The sequence below is a fragment of the Carassius carassius genome, chromosome 8 (genome assembly GCF_963082965.1).
Source record: "Carassius carassius chromosome 8, fCarCar2.1, whole genome shotgun sequence".
NCBI classification, from domain to species: Eukaryota; Metazoa; Chordata; class Actinopteri; order Cypriniformes; family Cyprinidae; genus Carassius; species Carassius carassius.
In genome coordinates, this window is record NC_081762.1 from 26,447,795 (window position 1) to 26,464,519 (window position 16,725).

The 16,725-nt window shown below is 40.9% G+C and overlaps 1 protein-coding gene across 7 annotated transcripts in view; it reads left to right on the forward strand.

Annotated features, from left to right (window-relative positions):
- LOC132145655 (regulating synaptic membrane exocytosis protein 2-like) overlaps positions 1 to 6,698 on the forward strand; it is a 175,685-nt gene extending 168,987 nt beyond the window's left edge. For 6 of the 7 annotated variants that reach the window (XM_059556820.1, XM_059556821.1, XM_059556822.1 and 3 more), the window contains 5 exons: positions 1,295 to 1,436; positions 2,434 to 2,546; positions 3,352 to 3,453; positions 3,547 to 3,686; positions 4,679 to 6,698. In XM_059556820.1, coding sequence (XP_059412803.1) covers positions 1,295 to 1,436; positions 2,434 to 2,546; positions 3,352 to 3,453; positions 3,547 to 3,686; positions 4,679 to 4,885 — 704 coding nt within the window. In that variant the 3' untranslated portion in view covers positions 4,886 to 6,698. Of the gene's footprint in view, positions 1 to 109; positions 369 to 1,294; positions 1,437 to 2,433; positions 2,547 to 3,351; positions 3,454 to 3,546; positions 3,687 to 4,678 lie in introns of those variants that run through there. The other variant, XM_059556825.1, reaches the window with a different exon arrangement.
- The last annotated feature ends 10,027 nt before the right edge of the window (positions 6,699 to 16,725 follow it).

The window sequence follows — 16,725 nt, forward strand, 5'->3', positions numbered from 1 at the left end:
CCCTCAGATGAAGTAGCGTGCTGTAGAGGAGACAGTCAGACAGTCGTCCTTAACCGCATATCGACCTGAGAACTAACAAGACTCGCGGCTGCCACCGATGAGAGGCTTTGAACACAACTCTACCAAACCTGTTTCTCCAGAACCGTCTCACAGCTTCAGCTCTACTCGTCTACCGTCCTCATTCAGTGTTGTTAGAGGTGTTTGAGAGTGCTGGGGTGGTAAAATGGGCAGACAAGGACAGGATGGCAGCGCCGCTCTCCCCAGCATACGGATGCAGCGCTCACAGAGCCGGCTTAGCCTGTCTGCCTCCTTTGAGGCACTGGCCGTCTACTTCCCCTGCATGAACTCCTTTGACAAGACAGACGGAGGTAAGAATGAAGCCACTTGCCAAGTGTGACAGGCGCTGCTATGGCCAGTTCTTTTGAAAGCTTTTTGTTAGCATTGAATTTCATTGTGAATGGTTTATGACCAAATGAAAGCCAGAAGAGCTGGATATGATGTTTGATATATTTGGTTTCTCTGCTTTGATTGGATAGATAGATAGATAGATAGATAGATAGATAGATAGATAGATAGATAGATAGATAGATAGATAGATAGATAGATAGATAGATAGATTGATTCAGGACTGTGCTGCTGCTCAGAGCGGCAGACTGAAGCCCTCTGTTGGTCATAACATGTCTTTTTTAAAGCATCTCATTCAGTAGTTGTCAATGATATGTTTTTCTTAAAGGGTGAAATATGTAATGTTTTCAGATGTTAAAATACTTTCTCCGACCCAGTTAGATGAGCAGAGACAACAGTAAGAGACCATTTGTAGTGTGAACACTATTGCTCTGTGGCACTTTCAGAACATTGCTGTTTGTTAAATAGTTTGACACGTCGACATCTGGCAACTCTTGTGCCACAAGTTTGGGATGGTACCATATGTTTGCCCAAGCAACGTAGCTGTGGAGTGGCAGTGTTATAGCCGAGACCAGCTCATTTAAGTCAGACTAAACCTCCCCAGGTCTCAGCCTGGACTCTGAGACGAGACAGAACGAGGAAGAGGCTCTGAATGAAGCCTGGTTTCATGTCAGTGTCACGTGACCCTCTGCAGCACACAGTGATAGACGATTGCACTAAGAGACCTTGTGTGTGAGTTGATACAGACCACAAAACATGCAGATTTGTAGTACTCAACACTGCACTTGATCCGATTTAAGGCTGAGTCAGAATCAAGAAGGGCTCAAGACACAGTCTATAGAAGTGTCACACATTTACTCATGTTCCCTTCCCTTGTTGTCATTTTCAGAGGAGGGTAAGAAGAAGAAGCCGGTGCGTCTGGCGATCCAGCGGAGTGTAGAGACTGGTTTAGCAGTCGAGATGAAGAGCAGGATGACGCGGCAGCCCAGCCGAGAGACCACTGAAGAGGGTGAAAAGGCAAAACCTGGAAAGTAAGTACTTTAAAATCTACTTCTAAATACAAAGGTCCATGTATTCCTAAATCACATGATGCCATCACCACTGTGTCAGTAGCCGCATTTCCACTGTCGGGCCAGTGCGAGCCAGGGCTTAAAACGGGCCGGGTTGGGGCTAATAGCCTCGGGCCAGTAGCACCGAGGACAGAATAGTGCAGGGTTTCCACAGTTGAGCCTGAAGCTCCGCTGCGCATCACTAAAACTCGCCCTTTACACGCCTCTCAGGAACAACGTCACGCAACCTCATCATTTCACCAACAAAGAGAAGTTATCAGAAAACTAAGAAATACGTCACTGGAGCATGCGCGATCACAAAACGAACATGATAAAAGCAGCCGTTTGTTTGCATGCTTTGGTAAATATTCAAATGCAAAAGCATCGATGTTTCACTATAGAATAAGTGATAAATTGATCATAATGAATTAATTCATCAGGACTCAAAATTAATCACACAGAAATACATTTCTATTTTATTTATTTATTTGTAACGCTTATGAAAATAGCCTACTTATTCAGTCGAGTCTATTTCTGTTTATTTGTAGCCACAGTAGCCTATATACATCACATTTAGAATGAATGATAATATCTCTATTTTTATAAAAGCTCCCGAACATAAAACATTATTATATTTTGATGATAGGCTATGCTACGTGGAGCTATACTCGAGACAAGATGATATTTTACTAAATAAATAGGCTACACAATTGTGATAGAGAATAAGAAGCTGACGTCTGATTTCTCCAAGCGTTCATATTTACCATGTTTACTATGGTAACATTAATGTTTAGCGTGCATAGTCTGTTACATCACTTATAAATATTTCTGCCTTGTTTAATGATTATAATCCCCTGAAGTGACAGTGGAAACGCGACTGGCCCTGTTTAAGCTCGACAGTGGAAACACGGCTAGTGATGTCTTGTCAGAGGCTATCAGCACCCACTTAATAGATGTTCTGTCTGTTATCTGTTCAAAGTCTAATCTTCCCTGGAGTGAAGATCTCATCAGATAGCCAGTTCACTGAGTTTTTGGATGGTCTTGGCCCCGCCCAGCTTGCAGGGAGACAGACACTGGCCACACCCCCAATGGGTTAGTATCATTGCTTACTGTTTTCTTTGGTTGTTCGCGTGAACAACTCATGTATTCAGTATATATTATATCAGTATATTTCAGTTTTGTCTTAAATAGTTCCATTTCATCCATGAAACATCATCCATGAAACAAGACTATGGATCCAACTGGTTTTAAGATGGTTTTCAGTGACACGATTACAATTACTATTTACACCATTTACATCCATCTCCTGTTACCATTTGTGTTGGGATTTCGTTCTAGACCAGGGATGTCCAAACCTACTCCTGTAGAGCCACTTTCCTGCAGTTTATCTCTAACTCATATAACTAACTAATAAATACACCTGATCCAGCTAATCAAGGGCTGCATCCGAAAACCTAGGCAGCTGACTTGTTGTTATCCGTCAATGACTTTGCAGGCGGCGTTTGCACAGGAAGGCACCTCACGAAACTGATTTCGGACCTGCGTAAAGGTTTAATGATCTACAACAAAATAGAACAAGTTTTGGTGATTTCATGCTGTCTGCCCCACGATAACCTCCTCTTGCTGGGATGTGGCTAAAGAGGAGGATCTCAAAAACAACAATTATTGGCAAAGAGGATTTGGTATTTCCAATTAATGTTGGACGGTAACATTCTTATTTTAATTAAATGAAAATAACAATATATTTGCCCCACAATAGCCTAATTACTGCATAACTGAAGTGGAGTGAGGAAAACAAAAGATTAGGCTATTTTATATAAAATGTTGTTAAAAACGCTTTTAAAACAGGTCAATTAAAGCCTACAATGAATTATTGGCTTGTGGCCTTTCTCTGCAGGTGACATCCAGATCGGTATGGTGCACAGGAAGGAGAGGCTGGATGTTGAAGTTATTCGAGCTCGAGGCCTGGTGGGCAAACCAGGGAACAAACAGACGCCAGGTCTGTCTCGTCATGACACAATGCACATTTTTTTCTGTTCCTTTACTATTCTATGAGGTTTATATGTAAGTCCTTGTGGTCTAATATTTGCAGCACCTTATGTAAAAGTATATCTGCTGGACAACGGGAAGTGCATCAACAAAAAGAAAACTCGGACGGCGAGAAAAACACTGGATCCTCTTTATCAACAGCAGCTTCAGTTTGAGGAGAATCCTGAGGGGAAGGTTTTACAGGTGACACAAGGACCGCATCCTATTTGCTTACAATATGCATTGCAAAAACAATTATATATATATATATATATATATATATATATATAAACTTTTTGTTAATAACAGAAACAAAACGTTTGGTGTACTGTCTCTGGAAAAATCAACAGTGATTGATCAGCCTTTATTTATGTACAGTATTGTAGACGTTATTACATGAGTGTCTGCATGGTCCATCAGATGCCTGTCAAATTTGAGTTCGTTACTATAGCAACAGTAAAACTGTCATGTCGTTATAACGAGAAAACGACTTTCGTTATGTCGAGATAACGAGAAAATTAAGTCATTATAACGAGAAAACGACTTTCGTTATGTCGAGATAACGAGAAAATTAAGTCATTATAACGAGAAAACGACTTTCGTTATGTCGAGATAACGAGAAAATTAAGTCATTATAACGAGAAAACGACTTTCGTTATGTCGAGATAATGAGAAAATTAAGTCATTAAAACGAAAAAACGACTTTCGTTATGTCGAGATAACGAGAAAACAAGAAGGAAAAAATTATAATGCATGGCCGCTTAAAACTTCCATACATATTCATCTCACAGAAGGATTTATTACAAACACTCGACTGATGTTATGAAGTGAATTTGGAGTAAAAACATGTTATTAAGTGGTATTTTCACATGCTCTCAGATGGAGCAGCATTTACTACACAGAGCCATAGTTCACTGAGAAGATGCGCAAACAGCTGTCATTATCGCCAAAAATTTCGTTGATTTCATAATCCTAAAATTGTTCGCCTGCGATTATGAACGTGATGTTGTATAGCTCGTCAGAGAATTATGGCTAAACAACGGCTTAACTAACTAAATGCAGATGACAATCGCGATTAAACACGTTCGATTAATCGCGCAGCCCTAAATATATGTACTTAAACTGTTTTTGTTCACGATAACAGCACTGTACCAGATACTCCTGAAACTCTTTACCAATCGTGTCTTTCTTTACAGATCATTGTTTGGGGGGACTATGGACGCATGGACCACAAATCCTTCATGGGAGCCGCCCAGATCCTGTTAGACGATTTAGAGCTGACCAACATGGTGATTGGCTGGTACAAGCTCTTTCCTCCCACCTCATTAGTGGACCCAACCTTGGCACCTTTAAGTAGTAAACCTCCAGGTTCAGGCCTGGACAGTTCCAGCGTTCGGTCGTAGCGGCACGAGGAGATGAGTAGAGAGCGGCGTGAGTAGCTCCAGCTACAGACAGAGAGGAGACGGTCTGGACGGGACACGTCCTGGTTACACTGCATGCTTGATGTTGTGTCCTCTGAGCCCATGCGATAAGAGGCTAAGAAAAGGCCTGCGTCCTGCTGCCAAAAAAAAAGATAAATGAAAAGAAAATGTATGCTGCTGTCGCACGAAGGGAAAGAACGCCACAGAAAAAGTCTCTCCGTTCAGCTGAAGAGATGCAGCCAGGGATTCGGCGGAGTCTGACTCTTAACCGTAGGACGTTAAGAGTGCTGATTTCCACCGGAAAAGGAAGACGCCGATGTACTCTGGCTGCTTCCTCTCTGTTGTATTCAAAGAGATGTCAGTGTTTCTTACCTACAGTAGCGTTGTAGCCATTACTGTAAGCCAAGCTGTCAAAAGAAGATCCATAAAGAGAGAAGCGCTTGGCTAAGATAAGACAGGAAAGGGAAAGGGTAACCTCAGAGACTTGACGTTCTCATGGGAATGACCCTACATCAAGCCAGATCTCCACTGGATTGATCTTCAGAGTTCGGCGATGAGAAATGGATAAGTTCCTGTTTGATTGGGGGAGGTAGAAAAAGGAAATTAATTAAATAAATAATAGACTTTTTTTTTTGTGCTCCGGTATGATGATCTCTTTGTTGATGTACTGTATGAAATTTAAGAGATTATTATTATTATAATTTTTTTGCATGGATGCAGAGTTGTTAAAAAAAAAAATCAGAAGTTTATTTTCCTCAAGACTTGCAAAAAAAAAAAAAAAAGAGAGAGAGGAAGAAACTTATTTAAGGATGACCAGATTAGCCATTTTCAACAATTTGTATTATTTTTAATATGAAATTCTCTAGTGCATGATTTTCAAAGAGACTGAATGCAAAATGATAACGATGTGATTGTCGTCCTTTAGAACATTCTTCTGTATTTTTACAGATCTCGGTTACAGGTGTGGCCTGATGAGACTTTGTATCTCATATTGTTAACAGAAAAAAAAGCAATGGATTGTCGAGGAAAACAATAAATGTACAATATTGATTTCGATATAAAAACGAACAGGAATATTGTACATTCCTCCCTTGAAATGCAGCCATAATTCTGTGTTCATGTGGAGACGGAGCTGTAGATTATGGGTCTGTCATGATTCCACTGTTCTGTTACAAGAGAATGGCTCGTTTATTCAAAGCAAGCATGTTGAAAAGGATCTGCAACATGGATCGAGCACACCGTCTGAGTAATACAGCATGTTTTGATACAGACATCTGGGAATTTTTCGCAGTTTTGTGTACAGTGCATGTGGACCAGAGGCTGGGCCGTCCCCTGATCTAGTGTCGTCCACAGATTCAGGTCGGGGTCGAGGTTTTGTGGCCGACGGTTCAGACATTCAACGCAACATTCCACCTCTTGGCACTCATCTTTTCTTGACGTTTTGAAAAGAATAAAAAAGAAAAAGAAAATCAAACATCTAAAAAAACAAGAGGGAAAAAAGTTAAGAACATTTCTATTTATTCAAGTTTGACTTGAAACAAGGTTGCAAGTATATTTTATTTTATTATTGTTCTAAAGAAAATGTCCTAAAAACGGATCCCATTGGATGGTGCTGGACGAAGTCTCTGAACTCGGAGAGGACTGGACAAGGTTCATTCTCGTTGTGCTGTTCAATGCAAGGACACTGCTTGTCGAATGAGGAGCAAGTCACAGTTTGTGGAGATGGGTAAAAATTGCCACACAATATGAATTTTTAATTGTTTCTTGTTTTGAGAGAATAAAATTCATTTACTAATCCCTGTGTTTGTTTGCTTGAAATGCTTCCAAAAAAAACACCAAAATATTTACTGTACATGGCCACTTAACACACTGATATAGAGCATCTAGACACTACTATTAAACCATACTAAATGCATACCAAGTAATATAATTGAATCAAATGTAGTCACATCACATCAGTAAGGGTGGAACCTGCTACATTTGAATGTGTTAGTTTCCACGGTAGGATTGCTTAAGATGTTTAAAGTGGGGCTTTGCAAAGATCTGTCTGCATGCACTTTCAGATACCTACAATCTATATTGTGACTAGTTAAAATTATGTTGTAGATATCTTAATGCCAATTACAACATGCCAAAAATGCAGAATAGATGATCTGGATACCTCTGAATTACTAGTAAAGCCAGGAGTATGAAATCCTGCAATGGTTTACCGCACGCCTGTGGACTTCAGATAGCAAATAAAGGGACACATAGAGTAGCCTAACTCGTTTTTGAGATTACTTACCTGTTATTACTTACCTAGTGATATTATTTTTCATATTAGCATTCAATAGAACTCTAGAACTGGAGGAAATAGCAATGGTTAATATTTCCAGATCATATGTGTCCATGTTTAAACAACGAAACAGCAACCTTCCAGTGTCTCTCGAATCCAACACGTGACTGAAACTGCAATTCATCGACTGGCCACTAGAGACAGGCTCCAATGCCAAACTTTACATCAGAAAATAAATAAATAAATGTTTACAACCTGGTTAAAAAAAAAACCCAAAAAGAGTGGTTTTGGTCTCCGCCAGATCAGCCAACTTTGTCCTTCAGAAATGCTCTTCAGAACCCTCCGGGTGACAAGATGAAAAATTTAGGTTAGGAGCAGAAGAAAACAAGAAAAAAATAAATAATTATAATTAATGGGCTCTTTAAGACCTAACTATTTAAAAGAAACCACTGTGGGATTTTGATGGAAATCATTTACAGCCCAAGACAATCAAGCGAGACACTGATATAGAAATTGCGATATGTTTGTTGATTTGAATGTAATGTCCAATAATTATCATGTTATGAATTTATCATGTTTTTATATCTGTTTTAAAGCTGTAGTCTGGTTGTCTCTGTCCAGCTAGATGCTGCTTCCTTCGGTGACATCGGAAATGACCGGTAAATGAGTCTAAATGATCCATGAAGATATTACAATTCTAATTAGATGTTACAAACTAAACAACTTGAATAAAATGCATGTTTCTTTCTTTTCCACCAGTGCGTTCATGTTTTCTTCCATTAATCCTGTAAGATATCTGTGTATGTTTGTACTGTTCTCTATATATGTTTGCTTTCGAAGTGTGAATATATATTAACAGCAAGCCAAACTCTGCTCAAGAGCCAGGATATGAGCGTCTTGCTCCTTTAATAGTATTGCAGTTTACATGGGCAAAAACACCGGCCATTGAACCGAGTAAAACTGTAAATAAATGAAAGAAATATAAAAAACTTAATATAAATCAGAATGACATACTTATTAACAATGTAACAAGTAAAATGTATATAGATACATTGCTAACTCAGGTTAGAAGCATTATCAATACAGCGCACTAGCGCCAATCTGCAATAACATAAACATTTAAATATCACGTTTAAACTCCTGCAATATACACTAAACAGATAAATGATTCAAATTAACTTACAGCCAATGCTTACGGCAGGGATTAGAAGAAAGATTGTCGCAAATGCAACAGAAACATCTCTCACGCGTTCACTGCACCATGAGCTCGTTATTTCCTGTTACCCGATGCGCATTGCTCGTGGAAACACGTCAAAATAAAAGTCCTAACATAGGAACTTGCATAATAGCGGCAAATAAAATGAAACTTATAAAGAATATTAAACAACTACGAAATTATAATATTCATAAATGTAAATGTACATCGTAAATTATACACAGCCTCTAACAGAGGCAGAACACTCCCCACCTGGCATTATTAATGCTACTATAACAGTTTGTGGTGAATCTTACTTAGTCCCCCTTAGCTAGGAGTAAGATCACATCAGAAATAGGTCGTAAGAATGTTTTCACGTTACCACCTGAGGTTGTTTTAACTTCTATCTTGCGGACCTTTCCGTCACTGCTCGGGAAGACGGATGTGATTAAGCCCAAAGGCCAGTCATTCCTTGGGAACTGAGCTTGTTTCAACAACACAACATCTCCAATGTGCAAGTTTCGGTGAGTTTCGTGCCACTTGCGTCGAGGTTGAAGTGTACTGATGTATTCTTTTCGCCATCGGCTCCAGAACTCGTTGGCCAATGCTTGTACTTGTCTCCACTGACATCTTAGGAGATCCTTCTCAGTGCAGTTCTCAATTGGGACAGGTACTCCTGGCTTTTGGTTAAGGAGCATGGCTGGAGTGAGTACGCATGGAGAATAGGGGTCCGATGAGATGGGAACCAGAGGTCTAGCGTTTATGATTGCGGACACCTCTGCCATCAGAGTGCAAAGTACCTCATGAGTCAAGTGAGCATGTTTCTTCTGCAACAGTATTGCGTCTAGAATCCTGCGGCTCACGCCGATCATGCGTTCCCACGCTCCCCCCATGTGGGAAGCGTGTGGAGGATTGAATTCCCACGTACAGCCATTCTCATGGAGGTATTTCAGAAGACTAGTCTGGTTCTCTTTTGTTGGTTGCATGCCCAATACCTGGCTAGCTCCGACAAAGTTGGTACCTCTGTCCGATCTGAGCTGTTTTGCTGGTCCCCTCACAGCAAAAAAACGTCGCAGAGCGTTGATGCAACTGGCAGTGTTCATGGATTCTATAATTTCTATGTGTACTGCTCGTATACTCATACACGTGAAGAGTATAGCCCACCTTTTGTTTTCAGCTACCCCACCTCTGGTGCGTCGAGTGACCACTGTCCATGGACCAAAAACATCTAACCCCACGTAGGTAAATGGAGGAGATGTACTGAGGCGCTCAGGAGGTAGATCTGCCATCTTCTGAACTTCCTGCTTTCCTCTGAGTCATGTTACACAACAATGAAGAATGGAGTTTATCAGTCTTTTCCCTCCGACAATCCACAAGCCAGCCGATCTAATTGCTCCCTCCGTAATCTGTCGGCCTTGATGGTGCACTTTGGAATGGTAGTAACTCACCAACAGTTTGGCAACATGACTATGCTTTGGGAGGATGATTGGATTCTTCAACTCTGATTCAAGAGAGGAGTGTCTCAGACGTCCCCCAACCCTCAAAAGATCGTCATAGATGTAGGGGTCGAGGTTCCGCAGCCCATTTGACTGACAAACCTGTTCGTTCCTCTTCAAAGCAGCATACTCCTCTGGATATAGGTCTTTCTGGACATGTAGAAGAATTCGTTTCTTTGCAGTTGCCTGCTCTTCAGGAGTGCGTATTTCACTGCACTGGTGCCATCCCTTGCACGCATGCGATGTGCTGATGGAACTTGACGTGTGAGAACGTGCTTGATGAATCAGAAAGGAAACGGCTCTTAGCAAAGATTCCCAGGTTGAAAAGCGCTGAAATCGTTTTGAGAAGCGGCTTCTGTCAATTTGAGTAATGAAGCTGGTCACACAAGGTCTGATTTCTGCATCCACCATAGGATTCACCAGATTGAAGAACTCACACTCTTGCGCTTGGGGCATTTTGTAGAGAAAGCTAGGTCCTGTGAACCATATAGTGTCATTAAGCTGTGATGCGACCACAGATCTCGTCGCTAGATCAGCTGGATTCTGATCCGTAGGCACATAATTCCACTGATCTGGAGAAGTCGACTGGCGTATCCGTTGAACACGGTTGTGCACATAAACGAAGAAGCGTCTGGACTCATTGTAGATATATCCCAGGACTACTTTGCTGTCACAAAAGAACTTCACAGCATTCGGCTTGTAGTCTAGTTCATCAAGGATATGTTCAGCCATCTCTACAGCCAGCACCGCTCCACACAGCTCTAAGCGAGGGATGGAAGGCTCAGGACGAGGTGATAACTTTGCCTTGCCCAGCACAAATCCCACTTTGGCCTCGCTTCATCAGTCAGAGCTCGAATTTAAGCCACTGCCCCTATGGCCCAGTTCGAGGCATCTGAAAAGACACACAACTCAGTGTATGAAGTGTTAGAGAGTGAATGATGTAGGTATGTGCGTGTGATGTGAATGTTACTTAGCTTTTGAAGTGAGGTTCTCCATTTTTTCCACTTGTTTCTTTTCTCTTCAGGAAGGGCTGTGTCCCAGTCATGCACCTCTTTAGTCAGCTCACGTACTAGCGCTCTGCCTTGGATCGTCACTGGTGCCACCAAGCCCAAAGGGTCGAAGATGCTGTTCACGGTGGAGAGCACTCCGCGGTGAGTGTAGGGCTGTTCATTAATTGCAACTTTGAAGGTGAAGGTATCTGTCTTTATGTCCCAGTATAAACCCAGACTTCTTTGAGTGGGCCAAATCTCATTTCCAAAATTCAGATCTTGGAGGCCAGAAGCCAGGTCTTCTGGTGGGAAAGCTTGCATCACTTTGACACTGTTTGAAGCTATCTTATGGAGCTTAAGATTCGACTTTGAAAGCGATTCTTGAGTGCGCTTGAGCAGGTCGATCGCTTCAGCTTCTGTGGGAAAGGACATGAGCCCATCATCCACGTAGAAATGTCTGTTGACAAAGTGTGAAGTGTCAGTTCCGTACTCCTGCTCACTTTGCTGTGCAGCTAACCTTAGACCGTATATGGCCACTGCCGGAGAAGGGCTATTCCCGAAAACATGTACTCTCATACGGTATTCTACCACTTCTTTGCTCAAGTCATTGTCTCTGTACCAGAGGAATCTCAAATAGTTTCTGTGATCTTCTCTCACCAGGAAACCATAGAACATTTGTTGGATGTTCGCCATAATTGCAATGAGATCTTTCCTGAACCGTAGCAGCACTCCTAACAGGGAGTTGTTTAGGTCAGGGGCTGAGAGGAGCACATTGTTCAGAGAAATACCTTGGTGTTGCGCGCTGGAATCAAATACCACCCGTATCTGTCCCGGTTTTTGCGGATGATACACTCCGAAGATGGGTAAGTACCAGCATTCTTCATCATCGAAGATAGGTGGTGCTCTTTCTGCATGATGGTTCTGAAAGAGCTTCTCCATGAAGGCAGAAAACTGTTCCTTCATCTCAGGTTTTCTGCTCAGTGTGCGACGCAAAGAATTAAGGCGAGACAAAGCTTGTTCTCGATTATTTGGGAGTAATGGTCTGGGTGACCGAAATGGCAAAGGAGTGACCCAGTTTTTCTGTTCATCTTGTTGGAACTCTGTTTGCATGATTTTCAAGAAGATCTCATCCTCGAAGGACATGGCAGGTTTGTTATCCTTTTTGGTTCTCTCAAATACCTTGAGCCCAAGTTCATCTTTATCTTGCATGCAATGAGTAGCGTCATTGAACGAATGGGAAAAAACAACAGACTTTTGCTCCCCACCATGACACAATTTCTCTTTCACTTTGAGGTGGCTCTGACATGGAGTGAGAAGAGATGGACGACCATTCTCCAGGATGTTAGTTTTAAAGACACTCACCATTGGCTTATGAGCTTTGTCAATGCAGACATCACCTACAATCACCCAGCCTAGATCCAACCGCTGTGCAAAGGGTGCATTGTGAGGCCCGTTAATTTGTTGTCTCACTTTATGTACACGGATCATGTCTCTTCCTAGCAATATTAAGATCTGAGCATCAGGATCTAGCTTTGGGATAAACTGTGCCAAAGGTTTCAAGTGTGGATGAACAAGGGCGACCTCTGGAGTGGGAATTTCTGATCTGCTGCTCATTATCTCGCTACACTCTACTAGTGGTGGTAGATCAAGACACATCTTACCATCCAACGTCTCTATTTGGAAGCCGACTGCTTTCCTTCCAGACATTTCTATGGAACCAGCACATGTTCTCAACAAATATGGAGAGGGGTTGCTCTGGACTCCAAACAGACGAAAGAACTCTCCTTTTGCCAGTGAGCGGTTGCTCTGGTCATCAATGATGACATACATCTTGATGGCTCGTCCCTGCTGTCCTTGAGGAAATACACGCACCAAGCACATTTTTGCACAGGATCGCATTGGAGTACTTTCTCCACAAACTTCTGTGCACCTTGAAGTTACCTCTGGGGTTGTGTTGACCTGTTGTTCTGTGTTTGGTTCTTGCACCAGAGGTGTAGAGAGGGGTGGGGCCATGTCAGGATGCATAACTGTGCAATGTCTGTCAGAATCACATTCGGAGCATTTGAGAATCATGAGACATTCTCTGGCTACATGATTTGGAGAGCAACACCTGAAACATCTTTTATGTTCTTTCAGGAGGTTCTTGCGTTCCATCAACAATCTTTTTCTGAAGGCTCTGCATTTTGACAGAGGATGCAGTTTGTTATGAATAGGACAGTACTTCGTCAAGTCTCTCTTGATAGTGTCCTTCACATTAACTGAATATGACTCATCATTCGTGGACACATCCGTCTTGTGCACTGACACAGGAACTCTGCTAGCACCATGTTTATAGAGGGGTTTTTTGTTTCTGACGGCTGTATAACTACTGCTTGAGAGCTTGAAACTAGGATCATTCCTGGCTTTAGCTTCACTGCAAATGAAATGAGTAAAGAACGAGAATGGGGGAAAACTGACCTTTTTCTCTTCTTTGAAACGTGAACCAGCGAACAGCCATTTTTCTTGCAAACTTACTGGTAACTTCTCCACTATGGGATTAATACCACGAGGGGTATCGAGATAAGCTAACCCCGGTAAGTATGTGTCTTCTTTAGCTGCAAGGAGCTCCATGAGCAGGTCTGCGAGTTCCCTGAGTTGTGTGTTGTCTTTTGGAGATAGACGTGGAAAGTTATCTAAGCGCTTGAATAAAGCACTTTCTATCACTTCAGGAGTGGCATAACATTCTTGAAGTCTAGTCCAAGACAATTGAAGAGCTGCTTGTGGATTAGTAACATACACAGCTCGAATCCTTCTCACATGATTCGATGATTTCTTCCCCAGCCACTTAACTAATAAGTCTAATTCTTCACTGGCTGAGAGCTGTAAGTCTTGTGTAGCATTAACAAATGAAGACTCCCACGCTCTGAAGTTCTCTGGGTTATCATCAAACTTACTAAGTCCTGTGGTGACTAGCTCTCTACGTGCTACAAATCTAGCAAAGTCTAACATAGGCACGGCTTGACTTTGAGAGAAATGCTGCATATCTGGATGGGCTGCGTAGCTTTGTGAAGCAGGATTTTGACTTGGAGATACTTTAGAAGCAGTATTTGGTATGGAATGAGGCAGATTGTACAGTGACTCTGGATATCTTGCTCGCTGCTGACGTTCACCTTGACAGATTATGTTCCGCTCCTGAATGGTATCTGCGCCGCCGTCGTATGCAGCGTTCATGCTCTCAGACTTTCCTATCGCATGTGGAGTCGATTCTTTCACATAGGTTAACAGAGAGTTATCCAGAGGTAAGGTAGCAAAGTCAGAGCTCACCTGAGACTGGTGTTTCACATACTCTTCTGTTCTCATTGAAATCACATGTGAGGAAAGTATGCTCTTTTCACTGCGACTGTCGTCACGTTCCATTGCTACTGCTGTCTCTAACGCTTCCGCCTCTGCCAGAGCAACAGCAGCTTCCTTTTCAATTTCCAATGCTTCTAAACTCGCTTCCACCATAGCTCTCTCCTGATCCAGCCTGGCTTTCTCCTGCTTCATTTCAAGCTGTCTTTTTGCAAACGCCATCTTGGCACGTGCAGCTTCCGCGGAGGCTCTAGCTTTAGCGGCAGCACTGGCCACAGAACACTTGGAGGAAGATGATGAGCGTTTAGAACTGACCTCTGAAGATGCCTTTTCTTTTCCTCCACTTTCCATGTTTACATCTGTAACTTCTTCTTGCACCCGCTGATCCATGGCTTTTTACTGTACTGTTCTCTATATATGTTTGCTTTCGAAGTGTGAATATATATAAACAGCAAGCCAAACTCTGCTCAAGAGCCAGGATAGGAGCGTCTTGCTCCTTTAATAGTATTGCAGTTTACATGGGCAAAAACACCGGCCATTGAACCGAGTAAAACTGTAAATAAATGAAAGAAATATAAAAAACTTAATATAAATCAGAATGACATACTTATTAACAATGTAACAAGTAAAATGTATATAGATACATTGCTAACTCAGGTTAGAAGCATTATCAATACAGCGCACTAGCGCCAATCTGCAATAACATAAACATTTAAATATCACGTTTAAACTCCTGCAATATACACTAAACAGATAAATGATTCAAATTAACTTACAGCCAATGCTTACGGCAGGGATTAGAAGAAAGATTGACGCAAATGCAACAGAAACATTTCTCACGCGTTCACTGCACCATGAGCTCGTTATTTCCTGTTACCCAATGCGCATTGCTCGTGGAAACACGTCAAAATAAAAGTCCTAACATAGGAACTTGCATAATAGCGGCAAGTAAAATGAAACTTATACAGAATATTAAACAACTACGAAATTATAATATTCATAAATGTAAATGTACATCGTAAATTATACACAGCCTCTAACAGAGGCAGAACAATGTTTTTGTATTTTATTCCTTTGTTGGACATGTTTTGTGTGTTTATGGGGGGCTTGGCTAATGCAGCCAATCACATGTCTTTAGCACTTTGAAACAATGATTTGAAATAAAAGATTCACAAAGGAGAAGTGTCATGAAGTAGAATCGCCCACTACTTGCTTTAGGCTTTCAGTTGTTTACTTGCCCTCAGATCCATAAACCCATATTTAGGTCATGGCTCTCAGTTGTTTGTGAACTGAATCTATTGTAAATGTAGTTATGCAATTCCTAAATATGGGCATTAATTTTAACATCTCATGCATCTTCCCCACTGCTGCAGCTTTGAAATATTGTAAAACTATAAAATGATAAAAAATAGTTTTAAAAAATGTGATCCCTGTGACATTTGTTAAAAAAGTAATCTCATTACACATTTTACATACACATTTTCTAAAAAAAATTTTTTACTTGTTTGCACAGTTGGATTACAGTATCAGTCATTTTTATATTTTAAATAGTATATTAGAATAGTACAGAAACCGTTTAACTGCAGCATTAAACACACCTGATCCAGCTTAAAATGAATAAATCATAATGAAATACAATGTTTGTTTACTTGCAGATCAATTATTGTTTAATGTTTAACTAATCTTACTTCTTAGTGCTGGCTAATTGATTTCTCATAATTTATTAAAAATGCCTAGTGCTGCAAATAATGATTATATTGATAATTGATTAATCTATCAATAATTTTCTCATATACTAAAGGGCATTCTAATTTTATTTTTTTTTATGAAAAAACCCCCCACCAAACTACACCAAATGTATGCTGAAATGTACAATATCCATTGTCTCACAGGAATAAAGTGGCTATGATATGTTTTTGTCAAGTGTAAAAAAGTTTTAAAGGGTTAGTTCACCCAAAAAATCTAAATTATGTCATTAATGACTCACCTTCATGTCGTTCCAAACCAGTAAGACCTCCGTTTATCTTCATAAAACAGTTTAAGATATTTTAGATTTAGTCCAAGAGTTTTTATGAAAAATGGATCTTCACTAATGTTATGCATATTCGATGTTACCGAATAAGCACTGGATTAAAGCGTATTGGAGACGCGAACCATTTTAAACGAATCAGTTCGTTGGTGAACTGGTTCAAAAAGATCCGGTTACATCGACTGATTCGTTCGCGAACCGGTTATGACAAACTGCTTTGTTTTGAACTCTCTCACAACAGACTCGGAAGAGAAGACAATGCTGAATAGTCGTAGTTTTTGTTATTTTTGGACCAAAATGTATTTTTGAGGTTTCAAAAAATTCTAACTGACCCTCTGATGTCACATGGACTACTTTGATGATGTTTTTCTTACCTTTCTGGACATGGACAGTATACCGTACACACAGCTTCAATGGAGGGACTGAGAGTTCTCGGACTAAATCTAAAATATCTTAAACTGTGTTCAGAAGATGAACGGAGGTCTTACTAGTTTGGAACGACATGAGG